The 23,318-nt window shown below is 41.4% G+C and overlaps 1 protein-coding gene across 3 annotated transcripts in view; it reads right to left on the minus strand.

Moving 5' to 3' along the window:
• The window catches only part of ACSL3 (acyl-CoA synthetase long chain family member 3), a 52,697-nt gene that overhangs the window by 17,888 nt on the left and 11,491 nt on the right, over positions 1-23,318 (minus strand). Inside the window, exons 2-6 of one of the 3 annotated variants that reach the window (XM_028731063.2) lie at positions 17,510-17,554; positions 15,252-15,350; positions 12,384-12,460; positions 10,677-11,100; positions 4,396-4,573 (exon numbers count right to left, since the gene is read on the minus strand). In XM_028731063.2, the coding sequence (XP_028586896.2) occupies positions 4,396-4,573; positions 10,677-11,051 (553 nt within the window). In that variant the 5' untranslated portion in view covers positions 11,052-11,100; positions 12,384-12,460; positions 15,252-15,350; positions 17,510-17,554. Of the gene's footprint in view, positions 1-4,395; positions 4,574-10,676; positions 11,101-12,383; positions 12,461-15,251; positions 15,351-17,509; positions 17,555-18,415; positions 18,568-23,318 lie in introns of those variants that run through there. The other 2 variants (XM_028731066.2, XM_028731062.2) reach the window with 2 other exon arrangements.

Raw genomic sequence — 23,318 nt, forward strand, 5'->3', positions numbered from 1 at the left:
AACACTGTGTATAGCACTTCTTCATGCACAAATAAAATCTGATTAAAAATTATAGTGTTACAAACTGTAAAGTAAAAGCCGCCAGGTGTAGATTTGTTACTTTCTAGCAATGACAAAGCAGAAAAAGCTTTCCAAGACAATTCTTGTTATGGAGCTATTCTCAAATACTTACACTTAAAGAAATTGATTCTGGAAGGGGGGGGCTAATTTAAGGGACATGCTCTACTGTTTGTCCCATTGGACTGTGAACAATGTTCATTCACTTATCTCCAAGGAATAAAATATTATCAAGAACAAAAATCAGGGCAGTTTTGGCTAAATATGCACATAAGTTACCATAACAATCAGGCAGAAAAATCCTTTAAAATAACAGTAAATTTTAAAATGCAGTTAGTAGATGGAGGGGACATGTGCCACAGAAGAATGAAGATTTTAAAAAATAAGCACAGTTAGATCAGGCCCATTCAGGAAGAGCAGTGCTTGGCCAAATCTAGATTAGCCAACATATTTCCTTGAAACATTAAACAAAATTTAATTCGTTGCGTTTCACTGCCAGCAACTCAAGTTTCAGAAACGACTACGTGAAAAGCATATGACAATATTACCATCTGCCAGCAAGCAAGTCAGCCAAGTTCATTCATTTGACATCACCAAATGCTGTGTCATGCTGTGAGCTGAAGCACGTCTCAGAAACTTGAAACATCCACTTAAATCCCCACCATCTCCCTTCCTACCAACCCCCCTTTCAAATGCAAATTTCTTGATTCCACACATTTCAGCATTTCTCTACATTTTCACGTTACCTTAAACTGACCCTTTGGAAAGTTAAAAGTTTTATAAAGGTCTGTGTGGAACTTGCCACAGAATTGCAGTATTTCTGATGGTGCTATCTATCTATCTATCTATCTATCTATCTATCTATCTATCTATCTATCCAGCTTTTGGGTACTCTAATAACTCTCCTTATTTTTTTTTAAGACAAACAGCGGTGGGGGGGGGGGGAATTATCCATAATGCTGCCTTCCAGTGTAATTTTTTTCTTTGCAGCAGTGTTTTCCACAATGCCCCCTGCAGGCAAGTACTGAGCTAGTTCAGATGTCACGCCAAATTATGAACGATGGCTTTGTGACTATGAGCTTTATTACCACACCACAATTCTGATTATCTCTCTTAGCTCCAAGGTGTCAACAAACAATAATTTGCGATTTCACCCAAACCAAGGCAAACCATAATTTGTGTACATACACCATAGAACCAAAGTAGATATTACTTGTGTTGATACTTAAGTCTCTCTTGATTCACAATAAGGATTTGCAAATGTGATGTGGATAGCTGTTGTTTTGAATTACTGAGTGTTTGACAAGGGAGAGAATGCACTGGAAATGCATTGTGTACTGTATTTGTGTACAGTATTACAGGGTTACAAGCAGCTATAAAATGGAGTATAGGAGCATTTCCATTACTTTCATAAACATATTCCAAGAGGTCTGAGGATATTGTGCATGCCCCATGTGCTCCACAGATCGCTGGAGGAGGGAACTGAACTCTACATAACTATGACAGGCATGGCCAGGTAAAGGCATACTGGTGAACAAGGCGGTTATGGAGGAGGAACTTACCATGGAACCACAGAGATGAACATGGAGGGAAGGAAGATGCAGAGCAGAAGCAGCCAAGTCAACTAGTAGTTATCAGATCATATTTGACTCAGCTAGCTTTCTAGTTGTGATTCTGTCTATTAAAATAATTGAGATTCCTAACTGCAGGGGGTTGGATTAGCTGACACTCAGGGTTCCTTGCAACTCCAATATTTGTGATTCATGGAAATCCCATATGCTTGATTGCCAGAATGATTTAATAATCAAGGTGGATGAAGCAAGTCACAGATAGCAGAGAACTGTTGGCTCTGAAACTAAATGCAGAATATGACTGCGAGTGAGTAAAATCCTTTTTTTTCTAGGAAATGTTTACAGTTAAGAGGGTTGAAGTTTTTATTGTTGTAAAAGATATCGGATACCACAATTTTTTATGAGTGGTGTACTTTTTTATTGTAGTATTGTATGATTTGGTGAGAGTCCTTGGCTACACAATAAAGATGTGAGATTAACGAATAAAAAAGAAGCAAAGATCATCACTCAATCTAGTAGTGAACTAAGCTGCTGAGTGCTGAGAGAAATGAAACTCGGAGGGGAAAACATTCATTCGCTGAGGAACAGCGGAAGGCAAAGGTTTTATAAACTACCTTTTTTAAAAAAAACCTAAAAATAAAAAGCCATAATGAGTCTCCCCCCACCGCCAAAAAAAGGGGGACTGAGCATGCTCAGATTTTATCCTGTAAACCACCACCAAGACGCACCAAGTATCATTTGGAAAAGAACAACAAAAAATGGAATACGGGAATGTCAAGCTTGAACTTCCTCTAAGCTTACCATCTCCCTACCATTGGGTTGTTCTCGTCTTTATTTTGATTACAGTGGTACCTCGGGATGCGAACGGGATCCGTTCTGGAGCCCCGTTTGCATCCCAAACAGAATGTAAGGCGCGACAGTGTGTCTGCGTGTGCGCGGGTCGCATTTCACCGCTTCCGCGCATGCGCGTGACGTCATTTTTACCGTCTGCGCATGCACAAGCGACGAAACCCGGAAGTAACACGCTCTGTTACTTCCGGGTCGCCGCGGAGCGCAACCTGAAAGCGCTCAACCTGAAGTGTATTTATCTTGAGGTATGACTGTATGTATATTTTGTGGTTTTATATTGTGATTTTATCCTGTGAAACACCCTGAGACCTGTGGGTATAGGGTGTTAGAAGAAGGAGGAGGAGGAGGAAGAGGAAGCAACTACCACTAGGTAGCCTGTACAATAACGGAAGCTGTGCCAGCTTTTCTTTTATTCCATCATCTAGAACAGAAGTAGCCATGATACTGGTACTTTCCAGAATTTTGGACTACAACTCTCATCAGCTGCAATCAGCACAGCCAATAATAATTGGGAGTGACAGGAGTCACAGTTCATAACATCAGGAGGGCATGATGTCATTGATTCCTGGTCTAGAAACGATAGCAGGCAGCCCTCCTGTCAGCAGCCACTTCTGTCACTGGCTTAGCTAAAGAAGCTGCAGCTTTACACTGGTGAAGGAGACTACTGCCCAAGCCCGGACCATGCTCTTGCCAAGCCCTGCAGCTCCAGAAAGTAGCAAAAGTACTACATGCAAAGCTTGTGGAGATTTTGCAGAGATATATGTTACATGTACAGCTTACATTCAATGAGATGCTTTCCTTTTAAATGGGTGTCAGTTCTATTTTCCTCAGAATATACTGAAGTAATTAGAGCAAAAACTATGAGGGGAGACAGAAGCAGCAAAGCTTTTCTGAAAGAAAAGATGTAACAAGCTACTCCCACACCTATAGAGAAGCTATATATAATAATCTGCCAAGGAAGAATTACCAAATCTTCAAAGTGCTTTTTGCAATTGCTTACAATGGCCTATTATACCAGTCTCAGTTCCTTTTTCTACTTGGGCTTTAAGTGATTTCTCTTTTGAGTTGTAATTTAACATTCTGCAAAACTGCTCTCTGAATGAAACAAATTTCATTCATATATGTTTGCTGTTTTTACCATGAAAGGGTCTTTTAATTGCTCCTATTAACTTTTTGGTGAGAACATACAATACAAATATATAAAAATCGGAAAGAATTGTTCAGTCTTCTACAGACATTGTTCTCTGCCTCTTACCAAGAAAGATGCTTTTATTGGTGACCTTTAGAATCACAGAATTGTAGAGCTGGAAGAGACCCAAAAGGCCTTTTAGTCCAACCCCCTGCAATGCAGGAATTATAAGTGGAGAATCCCTGACAGATGACTATCCAACCTCGGCTTAAAAACCTGCAATGAAGGAGAGTCTAGTACCTTCCAAGGTAGTTCATTCCACTGTCAAACAGCTCTTACTGTCACAACGTTCTTCCTAATGCTCTAGCACTGCTGAAGCACTGCTCTTGCACAAATGAACTGGAATTGGACTTGTAACGATGGTTTTCTGGGCTGAAAAGAAGTGTGATGCTTGGAAGAAAACTGCCTGCCCTCCAAAACTGTCGCATGTGCTTGGAGGAAACCGAACTTAAGAAAGGTTGTGTGAGAAAGGGAAATTCCCACCCTTCCCAAAGCCAGAAGGTTAACCATCGGCTCATGCTAGGAATTGGTATTTTTGCAATTCCATGGAGATGGCAACCCACGTCCTAGGAGGAGACAGAGGAAGAATCTTCAAAACAAAACTTAATCATACTAATTTAGGGACAATAGTAGCTGCCCTACACAAGTCATTAAAAGTGTTAGGAAAACCTTCTCAGTGTATCCAAAAGCACAAAAAAACACCTGATATTGCCATAAAAAAATGCTTACGTATGAAGTTGTTCATGAAGCAAGCTTGGGCAGCGATCATCCACTCTGCTCTAGTTTCACAGAAGATGGCAATGTTCGTCTTCGGTTGAATGCCCAACACAGTTAATCCATCTCCAAATTTTTTCGCTTTATTGAAAACATCATCGTACGAGAGCCACATATATTTTCCAAGGATAACCTTAATAAATAAAAAAAGACTTTTTTAAAAATCACAAACAAGCCTAAGCATGCATAACTGCATTTCTGTGTACTTGCTTGCCTTTGTCTTTCATCTCCATGTTTGTTTTCCTGTCTAACAATATTTAGATTGAAAGGCCCATGAGACGCAGACATGACATTTTGCATAGGTTACTTTCCAAAACTTACCGTGCAAAGTGGTGCTGTATGAATAAAAATACAATATAGAAAAGGAAGGGTACGGAACTGTTTCTTATCTCCCTAGTCAAGTGAATGGATTAATTCTGTTATACCAAATGCCCGTATTGGTCTTGAATATAAGCCTCACTTTTTCCCCCAAATTCCAACCGTGAAAAGTGAAAGTGCGACTTAAATTCGCAACCTTACAAAAATGGGCTTTTACGATATCACTGCTGAAACAGACATACGGTAAAACAGAACAAAAAAATGTTTCATTGCCTATTTGAGAGCTTAAGACGGTTCATTTGCCATTTGCGGGTGTGAGTGCCTGCGGAATTGTAGCAATTGAATTGCAATTTGCACTTTTAGCAATTGTACGGTAACTTTTGCGGGCTTGCAAGATCAAAGCCTTAAATTGGCTAAGAGTTACAATTCTACCAACCGCAGCAATTTTCAGCCTGCAACCCAATTTTAAGGGTGTGGCTTATATTCGGGTATTGTCTTTTTTCCTCCCCCCCCCCCTTTGAATTTTAAAGGTGTGGCTTATTTGCGGGTGCGACTTATATTCGGGCCAATACGGTATCAGAATTGTATCAATTATCTGTAAGTGACATTCAAGAAGAATTCAGGGGTGAAACAATCCCAAGCCTCAATCCACCATGATGGAGAGGATACTGAATAGAGCAGAGGGGTCCTCTACTCAGTGCTGCATAGCTTCTTTGGCCTTCACCATCAGGAAAGCTCTGCCAGCCTCCGACATCGGAGAAGGCCTGCTGGTGAGGAGTGCCCCAAAGTGCCCACACAAGCAGCAGCTGGAATGTACCAGTGGTAGTATTTCCACCAGAAACCCCCCAGAAGCAGGGCATTTTGGAGTGGGGATGGAATGACAGAAGATCCTATGCAGACTTGCCACCGCCACATGATAGTGACAGGCCCAATCTTAGCATCCATGCTGTACCAGCCAGAGAGATGACCCACAAATGACCCACAAAGGGGCATTCGCCCCTGGACCCCCACCTCCTGCCTTGGCTAGCGCAAGTCTTGCCACTCGCAACATCAGGTGGGATTTCAAAGAATTGGAAGAAAGCAGGGAGGTGTGTTCAACATTAGAAAGACATTTCAGATTCAAAACCCAATGACAACTTTGCTTTTCAGTTTCATACCAGTTTTTTGGACTACATTTGCGTTTCTAAAAAAAAGGACTGAAGCTACTAATATCATATTACATAAAATCCATACAATGCTACTAAAAACACATCTAGACTATGGGTTTCCAGATCAGCAAAACTGCTAAGTTTTTTCCTGTTAAAGCTTCTACACTAAGCAGCAACTGTGGGTAAGGGGCCCATGCTGCACAGTGTTTGCCACAGATCCCAGACCTGCCATCCTCTTGGTCTCCACTGAGGAACTGAGTGTGGTCGCTAGCCCCCTGCCTCACACCATGGCAGCAGCTTTAATAGGAAGAGACTGGAGTGTCTAATCTATGCAATTTTGCACACAGAAGGCTATTTTACCTAGTGCTGCACCGCACAAGCAAAAAGCGTTCGACAAAAGTGAGCATAAAAAGATAAACACTGCTCTCTAGTGTGTGCTTTTCGTTATAACACTTAAGTACAAATATAAGTCTGCTGTGATCAAAAATAAAGTAAATTTCAATGTGGCCATGAGGTTACTAAGGTTGTGCTCCTAACAAGACCTGCTAGGAGTAAGCCCCCACTGCTGTCAATGAGACCTGCATTCAAATCAACATGCACAAAATGGCAACTTGCACCCTTCAGCTTGCATTCCCTCGCTGAATTAAAAGGAAAGCCTCCTCTTCAGATTCCATACAAGAGTTTTGACAAAAATTATGAACCTTATGTGTCACTTAGGACACAGAGGAAGATTACAAACGTTTATTGCACTGCAATTTTCTCCTAAATGTATAAAATTCTATTTTTCAGTACAAAAGAAATAAACAATTCTCAGATGGGAATGCAGAATTTTGTTGTAAATATCCCAAAAAACTTTAGATTTTTAGGCATAAGCTCTTAAATTTCAGTAATGGAAGGAAAAAGTAAGACAAGCAGTTAAATTCACCAGCAATTATGCACTTGAAAATCAACAGGATTTTATAATCTACACTTGTGGTCTTTTGTTTGTGTTTAAATAAACTAGAACATATCCAATACTGCCATCATATGGAACAAAACAGAATAGCAGCAAGTGTGCTTATTCTGATTGCTATTCACCAGAGAGCCTTCTTGACATTAGTATTATGGACACAGGACAGCGTTGTCATGTTGTTTGTAACATTTATTTATAAAATAGATCTATATATTGCTGTCTTTCTCATATATATATATATATATATATATATATATATATATATATTGCAGCAGTTTACAACATAAAACCAGATGATAAAATTATAGAAAGTTAAAAACTAGTTTAAAACAAATAGAAATTAAAAACATTCATCAATTGACCATGGGGGGGGGTGTACTCTTAACTACATGCATAGTTCTGGAGGAACAGAAAAGTTTTCAGCATGTTTCTAAAAGTCGGCACAGATGAATTGGAGGCTATGATTCTTAGTTGTATTTTACAGCTTGGTTTTTGTTTGTTTTTGGTTATTGTATTTATATTTCTGAACTGCCCTGAGAAACCTGGTGATGACGGGGCATGATATAAATCTACACTAGATCTTAGCTAAATGGCTGAAAGCAGTAACAAAAATTATCCAATGACTTATCTGCCTGCATATTTGAATCTGTTTTTAGCATCACACCACGCTGCCCATTTCAGTAGTCTAGCACGTTCAATAAAAGCCAATATGGCTTTTAAAATACTTTATGTGAGCTGTACCAAATGCAGTCTGACAACTCCTTTTTCCCTACTTTAGCCACCATGTGAACACTGACATGGAGCTGGGAGAATGAGGCTTGCTGAAGGAGTAAGTGTTCCAGTTATGTGACTCACTTCTCTGCAGGAGGTTGGGCAGGAGCAACTTGGAAGGGTCTATGGGTTCTCCCCACCCCAAAAAGTGGCGCACACAGTTGTGGAGAGGAGGTGAGCTCTGTGGAGTTCACGGTCCCCCCCCCTTGACATTATCCAAGCTGCTTTAGAGTATAAGGGGCAAAGAACTGAACTCTCACTTCTCTTTCTTCTCACTTCCCAGGTCCAGTTGGGGGGGGGGGTCAAACAGAAGCTCAGAAAGGAAGACAGCCCCTCATAAAGCTTTGCCAGACACATTATTATAAAAAGTGGGGAAACTTAGATGACCGTTCTGCTAGAGGAAGGACACGTGGGCTAAAGTGTCCTGGAAAAGCTTGTCCTGGGCTGCACTTCAGGGCCAAAGAACTACAATGCTCCCACAACTCAAAAGTGGTCCACCAGTGGATAAACTCAACATTTTAATCAGATCATTCTTCCCTGCCCCCCCTTTCCCTTAAAAAGAAAAATAAGAGGAGAATAAGCAGTTCCATCCATTTGGCATTTTGCAACTGCCAAGTAGTTTAATAACTTGCATAATAGAATGGCCTAAAGCTCCCTCATACTGAACATTCATTCCACTAATTATGCTTAGAAAATAAACTTACTAAGTAGCTAAAATGTTAATCTATGCTCAAAAGCCGTTTGCAGGCAGTAACAACTTGTTTTCTGTAACTTTTCAAGCCAACCAGGATGAGGGTCATGCACATTTATGAATCACAAGCCCTCGCTGCTCATGAATAGCAAGTTTTAGCTGGACTCACTAGGAAGCCAGTATTTGTGGCTGCCCGCAACTATCACCAATCCATCCCCTGCCTCAAGACCTCTGGCAGGAAGAGAGAATGCAAGCAAGGAGTGGCGTACTTTTTTCCTCACCTTACATTCAAAGGTATATAAAAAACCAAGAGCACACAGCTCTTGCTTCCCATTAAAATCCTCCATATGCAACTAGAAGAAACTTAAGAGGATAAAAAATAGGTAAGAGAGCAGTGGTACAAAGGCAATATGACTAATTTGTTCACTGGATGAGCTCCCTGCACTGCTGCTGAATGTGGGAAGGAGGGTCTTAACTCAGCAGTAGTGCACATAGAGAGGGTCCAAGGTTATTCCCCAGTCTCTCTGTATGGGGATGGTAAAAGACCCCTGAAGATGGACTGGCCAGGCATTAACACAATTTCCTTTGCTTTAAGAAAATGATAGGAAAGTCAAAAGCTGGCTCAGTGTGTAACGTTTGGTTTGTTTTATTTATTAATAGTTATAACAACCATTTTAATAAAGAGTTGGAACTAATGAGCGCTCCTACCTCTTCTCATTTCTAATAATGCTACTCTGTAGGCATAATTTAAGCTATGTTTAACACCATATCCCAGTTACGTGATTCTCCAGAAACAGAAGACTTTAAATGGACAGTTAGAAGTGACTGCTGGGACAGAAAATAAAGACAGCTACTGAACAGATCTATAAGAAACCTGTACCTCCATGCTAGGAAGGGATTAATCAACCAGACTTTAAAATCACAAGAGCACTCCTCTCTTTTACAGCATCGTTGTTCACATTACCTGCACAGGTAATGGCCATTTTGCTGTGCAGCTAAGCCATTTTTTGGCTTTGTGTTGTCATTTGAACCCAGTCTCCTAGTTTAGCTCTCCAGACAAACCACAAAATGTGAATCTTGGGGCAACCTTTTGTCACAGCTCTTGGCATGTCTGGAAAGAGCTAACCCACAAGCCCATGTCTGAATGGCACATTAAGCCAAACCATGGCCTGGTTCAGTACAGCGACAAAACAACCAGGGAAGAGCAAAACTGTCCCATTCTTTTCTGTGGCAGTTTGCTTGTTTGCACTAAGCCAAGCTATGTCCTGGGTTTACGTATGCACTGGGCCAATACTTTCGAAGCACTGGAACTAAATGGAGAATGTTGAGTTTAACTCCTGCACGTAGAAGTGTCTACCAACACCAAAATGCCCACTAGAGCACACCGATTCTTTCCTTCACCAAAATGAGCCAAGAGAAAAAGTCAAAGGACTTGGAGTTGGGGGGTGTTGGTCTGTCAAATACAAGTATTTTCTCTGCAGTGTATGGAGAACTTGGGCAAACAGGTCTTTGCGTTCAGGACAGTTGTCAAAGAGGGAGGAGCAGATGCCATCAGTTACCTGGCAATGGGATTTCTGGGTTCATGAAAACCAAGTAAAAACCCACTTAAGCCATGGATCAGTGATTCTCTACCATCACAAGCAAGTCTGAAGTCTCCAGCCATTTCCCACAGTGCTATTTCACACAAACTATTGTGCGGCCTGTGGGGGTCCTCCAAGATTCTAGGCGATTGCTGCCCCAGGCGGCCTTTCCTTCTTGTCCCCTCCACCATTTAAGCCTCAGAACTTCTCCCAACAAGGGTCCAAGTCAACAAAGTTTGAAAAACTAGAGCAACAGTAGATGACCATCAGCCATAAAAATGTACCCACCTCCGTGAATTTGATTACTAAACTGGAAGTTTGAGATGGCACTATCCCAACCAAAGGTAGCAAACATACAAATTATCCATCAAGACCCAGGAGAAGATTTGTGAGAACTCATCTGTAGCCAACTGTTCTGAAAAGGTCCACACAGTAGACATGCTTCCCTCTGTCAAATCAAACTTACCAAGGAGCACTATTATATTTAAATTTGACGCAAAAACATACGCTAGCCTGCTTTCCATACCATGACTGCATATACACCGTCTATACTCCTTCCTTACAACATAAAAGATTTTACACTAGGAGTGGGGAACCTGTGGCCTCTCCTGATGTTGGCAGACTCCCAAAGGCCACCAGTGCCAGCCAGCATGGCGAATAGGCAGGGATGATGGGAGATGTAGTTCAGCAATATGTGGAGGGTTACAGGTTCCTCACTTCTGCTTCACATTCCATTTAAAAGGGGATGTTTTAAAAAAGACGGAAACATAGCATACCTTTTTAAAAACCTTTCCAGATGGCTGGATTTCATCTTCCTCCTTCAAGACTTCCCGTGTTCCCAGGAGTTTTCTGTCCTTAAATTTACTCCTAGCATACTTGAAAGCTTTGTCGAGTGTATCACAACCAGGGTATAAGACAGATGCTAAGCAATGCAAACTGTTAACAGATCTGTATGCACTGCCTGGCCTGCAACTCACAGGTTTAGCTTTAATTTGCTTTGACTTGGCTATGACATGTCTTGCTCCAGAAAATAAATACCATGGAATAAAAGTTATAACTGTGTAAAGCAAGATTACAAAGTTTATAAAAAAAAGAAGCAATGGATTGATATCATGCTTTAGCTTCATAGAGTCCATTTTTGAAGATTTCATGCTCTCCTGTGTAGCTTACAAAGTATATCACAAAAAGATCAATGAAGTCCTGAAACAGAAAAGAAGGGGGGAAACTATCATCACACATTGGCCGCATTGACTTAGGTTTCATAATTAAAACTCATATTCCATTTATGGAACTATAACCAAGTTAAAAAGGCCAAGCAAAAGTGGAGAGGTTAAATGTTTGAGCACATCTTTCATGTATGAGTCCCCCATGTTTGATTCACAGCACCTCCAGTTAAAGGGTTCTGAGGTAGGGAAACTGAGAAAGACATTTACCTACCCCTCCTCTCTACACAGGTCCTTCTTCCACTTCCTTGTTTTCTTTAACCAAATTTTTCACAACGAACTCATAAAATCACAGAATTGTGGGGCTAATTGTCAAATGAAGGTTAGCACTTTCCTACAAGGGTTCCTGGTTCATCTAATCAAAGTTCACAACAGCAGCCCAATTGACAAATGACGTTTAGCACTTTGCCTCCAAGCAATGGCTGACAAAACTATTTCAAACCATAGTTGAAAGGCAAACCGCTGCCAAGTGGTTGATCATGATAAAATGATTAGGTAAACTGGGAAGCGTAGAAGGAAAGATGCATTTCAGGCACAAGGAGTCTGCATCACATTCTCGAGCCTCTGAACCATGATCTGGAGAATGTGTTTTGGGACATTTGAATTGAGCCAATACAGAGGTACCTCGGTTTAAGAACAGTCCAGTTTAAGGACGATCTGATTTACAAACTTCGCCAAAAAAAATAGTGTCTTGGCTTGAGAACTTTACCTCAGTCAATGAACGGTGGAAGGGCACAGGTGGTGGGAGGCCTCATTAGGGAAAGCATGTCTCGGTTTAAGAACGGTTTTGGTTTAAGAACGGACTTCTGGAACGGATTAAGTTCATAAACCGAGGTACCACTGTATAAAGAAACCTGTGAACAATGTCTAGACCTCATAAAGTCAAATATATGTTGTTCAAAAGGATAGTACAAAATTCTCAGTATACTTAGAAGAGTCATTCTTAAAATATACTCAAAAATAAATTGCAAAAAAACCCCAATTTTTTTCCCAAAAAGCACAGGAAACTGAAATTTTCTACTGAATCTGCCACTGGTCCGCATAGCTCACAATTTCCTACCAAACTGACTAGATGCAGTCCTCCTATCCAGTACTTACTGCAAATTATAGACATACATTAAAGCTAAATTAAGCAAGGAATATGAATGACACATTCAGTGTTTACAATCACCCTTTTTTAAAAAAATAAGGAACGTTTTTTGAACATTGAGAAATGGCACAACATCATAAAATGTCATCTTACTTGTTCACCTTACTTACCAAGCCATATTGCTATGTGGCCTTTAAATATATGTTTAATTCACTGGCAGAACTTGCATTAACACCTTCTGTTGTGCCTGTAAGAAAGCAAGAGAAATGGTATGCTTTTAGCTCACAAACCAAAGTTCAGATAATGATAGAAGGGCATGCGCTCTCCACAAATTATCATACTACATTCATAGTACTTCAATTTTACTATAAGCTATAATAAGCTATCTGAAAAACGATGGGATAAATATATACTACAAATCTAAATATTTTACATGCAATTACATTTCACAATTATTAACCAAGGCTACCACAACATTCAGCAAACCCAATCCAGCCAACCTTTCTGCATGTGTTCTGGAGTAAGCAAGCTACAGACAAGCCTAGCTAATGCTATTAAGATTGTGGTCAAAATCTACAAACTAGGGGATATGCAAACTTTTACACAGAACTCTTCAACAAACAGTCATGCTATCGATAAAATTGAATTGAAGCACTTAACATTGCACAATGTGCACTAAAAGACCTCAATAATATAGGAGTCATAACCATAAAAGAAAATAGCAGCTAAATGTGCTAATATCAGTATTTTAATGGATGATAAAAGGCCCGGGCGGGCAGGAAAATCCCTGCCTGGTACCAGCACAGCATTAGAGAGAATTCTGCCAACCAGTTTCAGACAGCAATTAACATCCATGAATTTAACAGTTTTGTGGCACTTTAATTTTAAAAACTAACAAATTTATGAAGTTGATTAAAGATTCCTTTCTTCATGTAAAGAGAAAGCAGTGCCAGTAGCCCCAATTTCTGTCCTGAAATATGCAGCGCAAAGCAGAAGGCTTGATGGCAATCTCTGTATACTTCTAGTAAACAATTCAAGTAAGAATTTGGGCGGGGAGATTGTACCTGTGGGCTTGGTCATAAAAGGCCCACTGGACAAAAAGATCAGCTGTGTCTTCCCCATTGTTCAGTTCCTCTACTAACCAACAGAGAACCAACTTGTTGTAGCGCAGGTCTTAATTTCTAAAGCCTCTCTTTCTTGCAGTCTCTTTGCAATAGTGTGGGCATCTAGGTCGAACAGAAGATACTGGCTTTGTTCTATTGCCACAACCCTGGTCTTTTCTCTTCACTGGAAATGGTCTGAAGGACTGATGGGTGCTCTGAGTCCTGCAGGAACTTCCCCCTTTGTGCTGGCCTATTTTCACCTGGCCTGGGTGGGTGGGGCCCTGACTGACTCCAGCTACAAGAGGTGGTGCTGTGGCAGTGGCGGCGGCCAGAGACCTGTTTATCCTGTGACCCCTTAAATACTTCCTAGTATGGATGCCTAGAAGCCAGCAGGGACAGATACTGTGTCTGTTTTGTTGGGGTCAAGATTTGTGGGTTTTTTGCTGTTATTGGTAGTATGCTATTTGTTGTTATGGGTATTATTCAACTAAGTTTTAGTCAGAATAGACTCACTGAAATTAACAAACTTAACTTAATCATTTTCATTAATTCCTATGGTTCCACTATGAGTTAAACTTAGCTGAATACCACCCTATTTCTTTTAATATAGTTAGACCTTATTTTGAATTATGTGCAAGTTTAATTTTGCTGTAAACTTATTGAGATGTTTTCATTAATTCATGATAAGGTATAACAATAACGATAAAAATAGGGTGATTTTACAAAAATAGAACAAGATTTAAATAATTAAGTAACAGCCACTGTGGTGCAGTGGTTAAAGTACAGTGGTACCTCGGGTTACAGACGCTTCAGGTTACAGACGCTTCAGGTTACAGACTCCACTAACCCAGAAATAGTACCTCAAGTTAAGAACTTTGCTTCAGTATGAGAACAGAAATCGCACAGCAGCGGCATGGCAGCAGCGGGAGGCCCCATTAGCTAAAATGGTCTTCAGGTTAAGAATAGTTTCAGGTTAAGAACGGACCTCCGGAACAAATTAAGTTCTTAACTCGAGGGAGTCTAGGATTCAAACCTCCACCTAGCCATGAAACCCATTGGGTGACCTTGGGCCAGTTACTATCTCTTAACCTGATCTATCACACAAGGATGATGTGGGGATAAAGAGAGAGAAGCAAGTATAGCATATTGAACTGTTGGGGGCAGGGCGGAGGTGGGATACCAGCAGCATTTTTTCCTGGGAATTTGATTTCCCTGAAATTGCTGCTTGTGAGTTTCCAGAAAGTATACCACATGGTCTATATTCTCCATCTCGAAGAAAGAACACCAATCATGGCAAGCATTTTAGGTTTCAATAACAAAGAACAAGTTTCAAAGAACAAAGTTTCAGCACAGCTAAAATTAAATTATATTGAAAAAATACTATTTAAGAGCAGCTATTCTTCAAAAATACTATTTAAGAGCAGCTATTCTTCAAGAGCACCTGCTAACTCTGGTTGTTGTTAGAGATAAAATGAGAAGTCCCAGTCAACTCTGAAATACAAGGAGGTAGGGAGAAGGCAGGTTGATTCCCCACTTCACCCTTTCTAAGCTGCACCCTGGTACTGCAAGGAGCAAGGTGGCTTATATAGTCTTTCTTTGCTTTATTTCACCCACAATCTCTTTGGTGACAAACTATATTATGGATGCAGCTTTAAATAATTTTTTGCCAGGTTCCACTCAAGTATTAAATAAAAAAGCCTGTTTCAAAGAAAATGTGTTTTAGGATTTATTCAAAATCAGTCTGTCCAGAGTTCTGGGAAATGCACTGACTGATCCCATTATACAATTATTACACAATAATTACTTTCAGAGGTACAGTTCTTAAATGGGAAAGTGGGGGGAAATCCAGATAAAAATGTGTTTACCAGCTGATCTGATAATCCTGTGACGAACAATTAAACTAGAATAAAGCACAAAGTGTCAAGACAAAGAGACCTTAAATGACTTCTCATTGTTGTGGTTGGTACCGATGGGACAGCAGTTTCTAGGCGCTTCAGTCTCAGCTGAGTATTTCACCCACAACGTTGCAGAAATCTAAAAGACAAAAATGAGAAATTAAATTAAAGCAACTATAAAAAACTAATTGCTGCCCTTTCACCTAAATAGATGCAAGATCCAACTTGCAAATTTTCCAAGTTGCACTACATTAATTAGATACAGACAAAATACAATTACTGCCATGGTACCCCATAATCCATTGCATCACATTTTATTTATTTCCTGGATTTGTATCCCACCAACACAGCATTCGGGGAGGCTCACAACCAAAAAAACTAAAACCTAACATCCAAGACTAAGCAATTATACATCATATTGATTCCAAGTCACAGGCCAATTTATCCAACTATGAGATGTGAACCATCCACTCAAATCTGGATTCTGTTGGTTACTAGCCCATGTCTAACAGATCATGCACATCTACCACCACGTGTGGTATTCCATTTTTGGTACGTCACAGGGAACAATTGCTTTTTGATAATTTGCCAGTACTCTAAAATTTGAGTCCTGCTCACAGAAGTGGATGCAGACAACCAGGTGCCTACAGTTAGGAACTGGAACAGAAAACATCTTCAGGTGCTTCTCTTGCGGACAACATAAAAGTCCACTATCTCACACAGAGGAATTAAGTCACAACAGCCTGTATCCTCCAAATAGCAGAAATATGTACTTTGCAAACAATAATAAAATTTCAAACATGCAAGAACAACATGCTGAAAGACTGGGTTAGAAGAATTACTGATGGGCTTAACAAAACAATTCTCTCTTCAACTTTTGCACATATGCCCTAAGGAAGGCCATCTGCTCCCAAGATCGTAAGGTGAGAATCCGAAAGAATTCAAAAATGCTTAAAACTACAAGAACTTCTAGTGTAGTTTTCATTTTTGACAGGTAGGTGGGTTGTCTGGGTTTTAAAAAAATTAACTAGAAACGCCTTGACAATTGCCTAACCTTGATTAGGTTTATTCTTTTTTAACAATAGCATTCAACACAGTTTGCAACAGTCAAATCTAATATAGAATAATGATATTTTAGTAGACAACTCAGTCAGTAGAGCATATGGCTCTAAATCTCAGGGTCATGGGTTCAGGTCCCACACTGAGAAAAAAATTACTGTATTGCAGGGGGTCGGAATAGAAGACCCTTGTGGTCCCTTCCATCTCTATTGTTCTATGATAATATGAGAGTAAAGTCCTAGGGCACAGTTTCTCAAACTGCAATCCATGAATTCCATTCAGATGGCCTAAGGAAAAGTTATGGAATGTTTGATAAGATCTGCACTTGGTCCTGAACTTGGTTGCTTTTTTTTCTGAGAACAGTGCATGAGGCTGTTTACACAGAGTCAAATTATCAAAAAGATTAACAAGGACCCATGATTATCAGAATTATTATTATTATTATTATCAATTTAATTTATACACAATTTAAGCATACACAAAATAATTAAATATCTAAAAACAGATGCAGAATATGACAATGATGCTGGTGTCGAAGGGGCGATAATATTATGCTTCATATTTAATCCAGAAACAAAACCTGAATATATATTTTTCTGGCTTGGTATCACCATACTCATTACATACTTTTATTTGGTTGCAATAGCCTGCATATGTTATCATCAGATGCACTTCCGCTAGCGTACATTGTTGGGTATTTTGTGACTGTTTGTCAACTGTGTGTTTAAGGGTTTCACTTGGTAGAGTGAAGGGAAGGGAACATGGAAGGAAAACAATGTGTACAGTACATGATGTGAATTTATAGCTGTTAATGAAAAGGAAACTCCCACTTAAAACACAATCTTACTCACAGTTGCTCCCCTGCACCTTTTACAGAGCAGAAGTATAATGCAGAGCAGAAGTATAAATGCACGAGGTATCAGCTAAAGCCAGTGTGGTGTAATGGTTAGTGATGGACTAAGACTTGGGAGACCGTCCAGTTCAAAACCCTACTCAGTCATAAAGTTCATTGAGTGGCCTTGGGCCAGTCACCATCACTCATCCTCATAACAACCATGTGAGGTAGGTTAGGCTAACATGAGGAGAGGGAGAATTATGTATGCCACCTTGAGTTCCTTGGAGGAAAGGTGGACTATAAATGTAGTAAATAAAAACAGTATTTTAACAAATGCACCTTGCTATAAATTTTACATATTTATTATAAAGTTGTTTGCACATTATACAGTTTAATTTTACTACCTGCTGAACTTTCTGTGCACTGCTCAGTTGCATTTCAGGGCTATACTGCAAACAAAGAAAAATATGTCACAAAATTACTTTGCTGTAACATATATCAGGCTCCACAGTGAACCAGCAAACCGTTTGCTTCTGCCCCAGTTTGGGTGGCGAGAATATAGAAAAATAATGGATTGAAAACACCCAGATACAAAATTTAAGCTATTGATCTATTTTATATGTACTTCACATACAATCCTGTGTGTGTCTACTAAGTGTACTAAGTCTACTAAGTGTGGTGGGAGTTAAATTGGTCTTACATTCTGGTGTGTGGTTTCAACCTTAGCCTGCAATCCTATGCGCATTTACTTGGGAGACTGGATGAGTGTACATTGGACTGCATTAGTCTTCAGCTACTTCATCAGCGAGCAGCAGTAACAGGTGTTGGGTGAGAAGCCCGGTGATAATCTAGCCCCATCAAAAGCTATGCGGCAGCAGTATTCAGTTCAAGGGGAAACTGTCAAATCCGAAACTAACTACGTTAATTAAAGGAAATATTATTTGGGGCCTCTTTCCTTTTTGATAGCACACATGCCTTAATGTTTTTATTTCTTCCGCTGTGCTTGTGGCTCGCTATCTTAAAACCCAAAAACCAGTAGTGGGGATAAGCATCTTAAAATTGGAGCTAAAATCAAAGAACGGAACAATCGCCCTTCATTTCTAACAGCAGAACAGGAAAGCGTTGAGGCAACTTGTATCTATATATATCTATATATAGCTTCGGGGAAAACGCGTGGAAGTTGGCGAAGAGAAAGCGCTGAGTGAGCCGAGTGACGTTTGCTTGGCGTCTTTCAGCATCGTCACCCGGATGACGGAGGAGGCGCTGCGCTGTTCCTAATGGTGCAACTCTGGCTGGGGTGCAAACCTTACCTGGCCAAGTGGGATCCCTTGGTAGGCGGGAGGGGGGGAGGCGACCTTCGTCCCCCCGCCCCCCACCCGCTAGGTGTACCAGGCAGCACCCACTGCCATCCGATTCCTTGTCCCGGGGGTTGAGAGCAGCCTCGGAGGAGGAGGAGGCGTTGCCGTGGAAACGGAAAATCCGCTTTGTGACGCGGTTCGAACAGCGGCCACTTCCCTCTAGCCCGCCCCTCCCCATCCGAGACCCAGACAAAAGGAGCCGCTCGGAGCCCACGTGGCTGCAAGCCGGCAGGCACTGGCCTGTTTCCACGCCCCCAGCCCGTAAACTCCGCCCTCCCTTCGAGGGGAGCGCCGCGCAGCGGGGAAACTTGGCTTCACGCGCATTCCACAGGGATTCGGTGTCAGAAGATAAGCAAGGTTTGGCTGCCGGGTTGGAGCCAAAAGGTGCGGCTGCGGTTGTTTCAGTGGGGAGGGGGGGAGCTCCGCTATAGAGCTCCCAGTAGTTTTAAGGAAGCCGGTTGCACATGTTTCTGCACAGGAGCGGGTAGTGGGAAACGCCTAACGAGCCTATCACGAGTTTAGGAGCGCTGCAACATGCTTTAAGCGCGATCTCACAAACTTGTAGGGTTTTCCCTGCTTCCTTGAATGTGTTACGTTTCAATGCAGCTATAGGAGTGTCGATTAAACTGCCTTGTGTTGGTCTTTACGGATATCGTATGATACTTCATGCAACACTTTTCCTGAAGGTTACTTTATTAAAAATTGGACTACACTTCCCATTATTTGCAGCTCACTGGCACGGCTGGCTAGGGCTGCTGGGAAATGAAGTACAACAATGTCTGGATGACCAGTTTCCTCATCCCATGGTGCAGATGTCCTGTCACCATGTTTGACAATCTGCACCCTTAAGGCACATATGCAGCCTAATGGACTGGAATGCTTACTTTGATTTCAAACTCCACTTTTGCTGTTTCATTACAAAAATAAAGTGAAATAGATCTTTTACCAGGATAGTCATCAAAATTATATAATTTGAGCAAGTCAACAGCAAGTTGGGGTGTGAAGGTAAACAAACTGTTATGATACATGACTTAGGTGTTTCACTCTGGAGCTTTTATTAGCTCACCAGGATAGTAAACATTAAATGTTGATTGCCACACAAAAGCAATACAGTCTAGTGATCTGTGAAATGACCGTGTATTGGGCACACCAAAAGCCTTAAGATTTTATTTGGTAAATATTTTATTAATACGCCTTTAGATTCAAAATTTCCTGGGGGCCTTTTAAATTATAAACAAACTTTCAGGCAAAACAAGTTTTCACACTATAAAAAGGTGGCAATTGTGGGGTATTCTTATTCATTCTACATTGCAGTAGACATAGTATTATTCTGCTAATACAGCCAAACAAATAATTGCTATACTTTATAATAAATAATGTGAATTAATAAGGTTTTTATTGTTCATGTTTAGTAACTGCAAATGTAAATGTCTACCATTTGTTTGCTTCCCTGTGAACTGATTTTTTTAAAAATCCTTGCCCCTCTATCACTTTATAGGTTAATTACTATAGCTCTTTCCATAACTGCATCAAGAAGATGAGGAAAGCTCTACCTGTGCAACTGCTGCTTGATGTTATATACACAGTATCGGGAAGACATGGCAACCAGTATTAAATCAGACAAGCAGATGTCTTAGCTCAGCATTCTGTCAGTACTTCTGGCTAACTAGATGCTGTACTGGCTAACCAGATGCAGAGCTTAATGTTGGCTCCTCACTAATGGGAAATGCATGGATTTAGCCTTGGATATTATAACACAGCAGTGCCATCAAACACATAATCCAGTGGTCTTCAACCAGTGTGCCGCTGTACCCTGGGGTGCCTTGAATGATGGTCAGGGGTGCCACTGGCAACACTAGCGCCTGTCACACTTTACTCTGGTCCCTCTGTCCTACCTCTGATGCCCTCTCTGATGCTTGCACAGCTGTTTATTGCAGCAGTCCTGGCTATAAGCTCTACAGGTGAATGGTGCCTCTGGAAAACACCTCTCTTTGGGTGGAGGCAGCTCAGAGACTAGGGACAGGCAGCCGCTCAGAGGACTCCCAAAGAGAGGGGAGAGTAGAGGAGGCTAAGGGAAAACTCCACATGGGAGGGTGTTCAAAAACGGGTGAGAGGCTGCCAGCTCTGCAGGCAAGTGGTGACATAACTGGGCTCCTGAGCCCCACAGGGGTGCCACAGAAAGAATGTAGCTAGTCAAGTAGGTGGACTCACAAAGGTTGAAAACCTCTGACATAATCTATAACTCACTAGCATAGCTATCTTACCTCTAGAATTGACCACACAGACAAGTGTTCTCCCTCTTATCCCGAGTAATTATACCATACTGTATTGTAAATTAGAATAAACCCTTCCAATATAAGAGGTTAGTACTTCCACAGGGTCTTGAGCCCCAGCACTGCTCACTTTAGAAAGGAATTCCTGGCCAGATGCCTGTAGAGGATTTCACAAGAGCAGGATGATTTTCACCCTTTGTTAGTCAATTGCTACCTAAAACCCAGAAGTATATTCTCTACATTAAAGATAGTGTTTTGTGATTTAGCACAGCCTTGTAAATTAAGCTCACAAAGCTTACTCCCCAACAAAAAATTTAGTGCAAGCCCCCTTCTCTGCAGCTAGTATGGAAATGCAAACTTAGTGGCCTCTTAGCAGGCTAGTGAAAACAAAACAAAAAGCTTGCCTTCTATTAGAAAGAAAAGCAGAGGGTGTCCCTCCTGTGTTGAATGTGGAAGAGAAAGAGTTTTCCATCCTTTGCCATTAACATGGTATCCAAGTGGAGTGCGGCAAGAGTACTCACCTGCATAGAATTCCTCATCACTCACAGCTACCTGGCAAGTTGTTAAATACAAGACTGATTTAATGGCCACAAACACATTAGTCATCCCTTAAGTGGTTTTAAGAGAGCTATTTTATGCACTGGGGCATAAGAACAATCTATGGCAATTCATTCCAAAGATGAACTCTGCATTGAGAGAATTGAAAAGCCACAGCTTAAAGCTGGCAATCTAAATTATATATACCTCAGATGACTCATATATAGAGAGAAAAAAGGTAAAGGACCCCTGGATGGTTAAGTCCAGTCAAAGGCGACTATGGGTTTGTAGCGCTCATCTCGCTTTTCAGGCTGAGGGAGCCGGCATTTGTCCACAGACAGCTTTCCACATCATGTGGCCAGCATGACTAAACCACTTCTGGTGTAGTGGGACACCGTGACAAGTGCCAGAGCACATGGAAGCGCTGTTTACCTTCCTGCTGTAGTGGTACCTATTTATCTACTTGCACTGGTGTGCTTTTGAACTGCTAGGTTGGCAGAAGCTGGGACAGAGCAACGGGAGCTCATCCCATTGTGCGGATTTGAACCACCGACCTTCCGATCAGCAAGCCCAAGAGGCTCAGTAGTTTCCAGGTGTCTCACACTATCTGAGGTACGGCAATCAGAAGTGTAAGGTCCATAAAGATAACATCATAGACTTTATGAAGTAGTTTAAGATTGACTGTTTAGCTAGCTGTATCTCACTTAGTTGTGCAACACAATGACTGTGCATGACCCTTTTTTTGTAACAGTTTCAGAGATTGGGAAAGGATAGGAGAGATATTCCACAACACAGGGCACAGTGAGGATTGAAACCATATTACTAGAATCCAGTACTTCTGAATCTTGCAGGGGGTAGGGTTATCTCCAGTAGCAGACAACAGAAATAGCAGAGCAACAGAGAATAGGAATTGTTCATGCAGTCATTGATAGTGAAGACTAGGCAAGCAAGCAGGAGCATCTTTTGCCTGGGCTATAAAATAACTGCATGACAGAAGGCAGCAAAGGAGGAGGAAAGGAGGAAATAGTGGCTTCTTCATGGCTCATGTGCTTTCCCTATTACATACTGTTACTTAGTAGTAGGTTTCGGGTTGAATTAGCAAGGGCTGGTATTGATTGATGCTTTATGATGTCAATCACCTGTCAATGTAACTTGCTGAATATCTCTTACTATTAACTAGTAGTCACAATCCAAATTGCACAACTCAGACATTGCAGCCAACTGTGATAATCACAAACCAGAAGCCAAGGAAGCAATCAGTACATGTATGGGGAGAGGTAGTCTCCAAGAAATCTGGAGGATGTGGACAGGCTGCTTGGACGCGTGAAACCAACCACCTGTCTCTTTGATCCTTGCCCATCCTGGCTAATAAAAGCAAGCCGGGAAGGGCTGGGCGATGGGCTCTGCGGGGTGGTGAATGCTTCCCTCTGTGAGGGAACATTCCCAGATCCGCTGAAAGAGGCGGTCATTAAACCGCTTCTTAAAAAACCATCTTTAGACCCGGCCAGTATGGCCAACTATTGCCCAGTCTCAAATCTTCCATTCTTGGGCAAGGTGATTGAGAGTGTGGTTGCTGAACAACTCCAGGCACGCCTGGAGGATGCGGACCATTTGGATCCCTTCCAATCGGGGTTCAGGCCTCATCATGGGACTGAAACTGCCTTGGTCGCACTGGTTGATGATCTCCGGCGAGCTAGGGACAAAGGTGAGAGCTGTTTCCTAGTTCTGCTGGATCTCTCAGCGGCCTTTGATACAATCGACCATAACATCCTTCTGGACCGTCTAGAGGGGTTGGGAGCTGGGGGCACTGTTATACAGTGGTTCCGCTCCTTCCTCCTGGGCCGTGTTCAGAAAGTGGTGGTGGGGGATGAGTGTTCAGACCCTTGGGCCCTCACTTGTGGGGTACCTCAGGGTTCCGTCCTCTCCCCCATGCTTTTTAACATCTATATGAAGCCGCTGGGAGAGATCATCAGGGGGTTTGGACTGGGTGTCCATCAATATGCAGATGATACCCAGCTCTACCTCTCTTTCAAATCAGAGCCAGT

This window comes from Podarcis muralis, chromosome 6 (assembly GCF_964188315.1).
Source record: "Podarcis muralis chromosome 6, rPodMur119.hap1.1, whole genome shotgun sequence".
Classification (NCBI taxonomy): Eukaryota; Metazoa; Chordata; class Lepidosauria; order Squamata; family Lacertidae; genus Podarcis; species Podarcis muralis.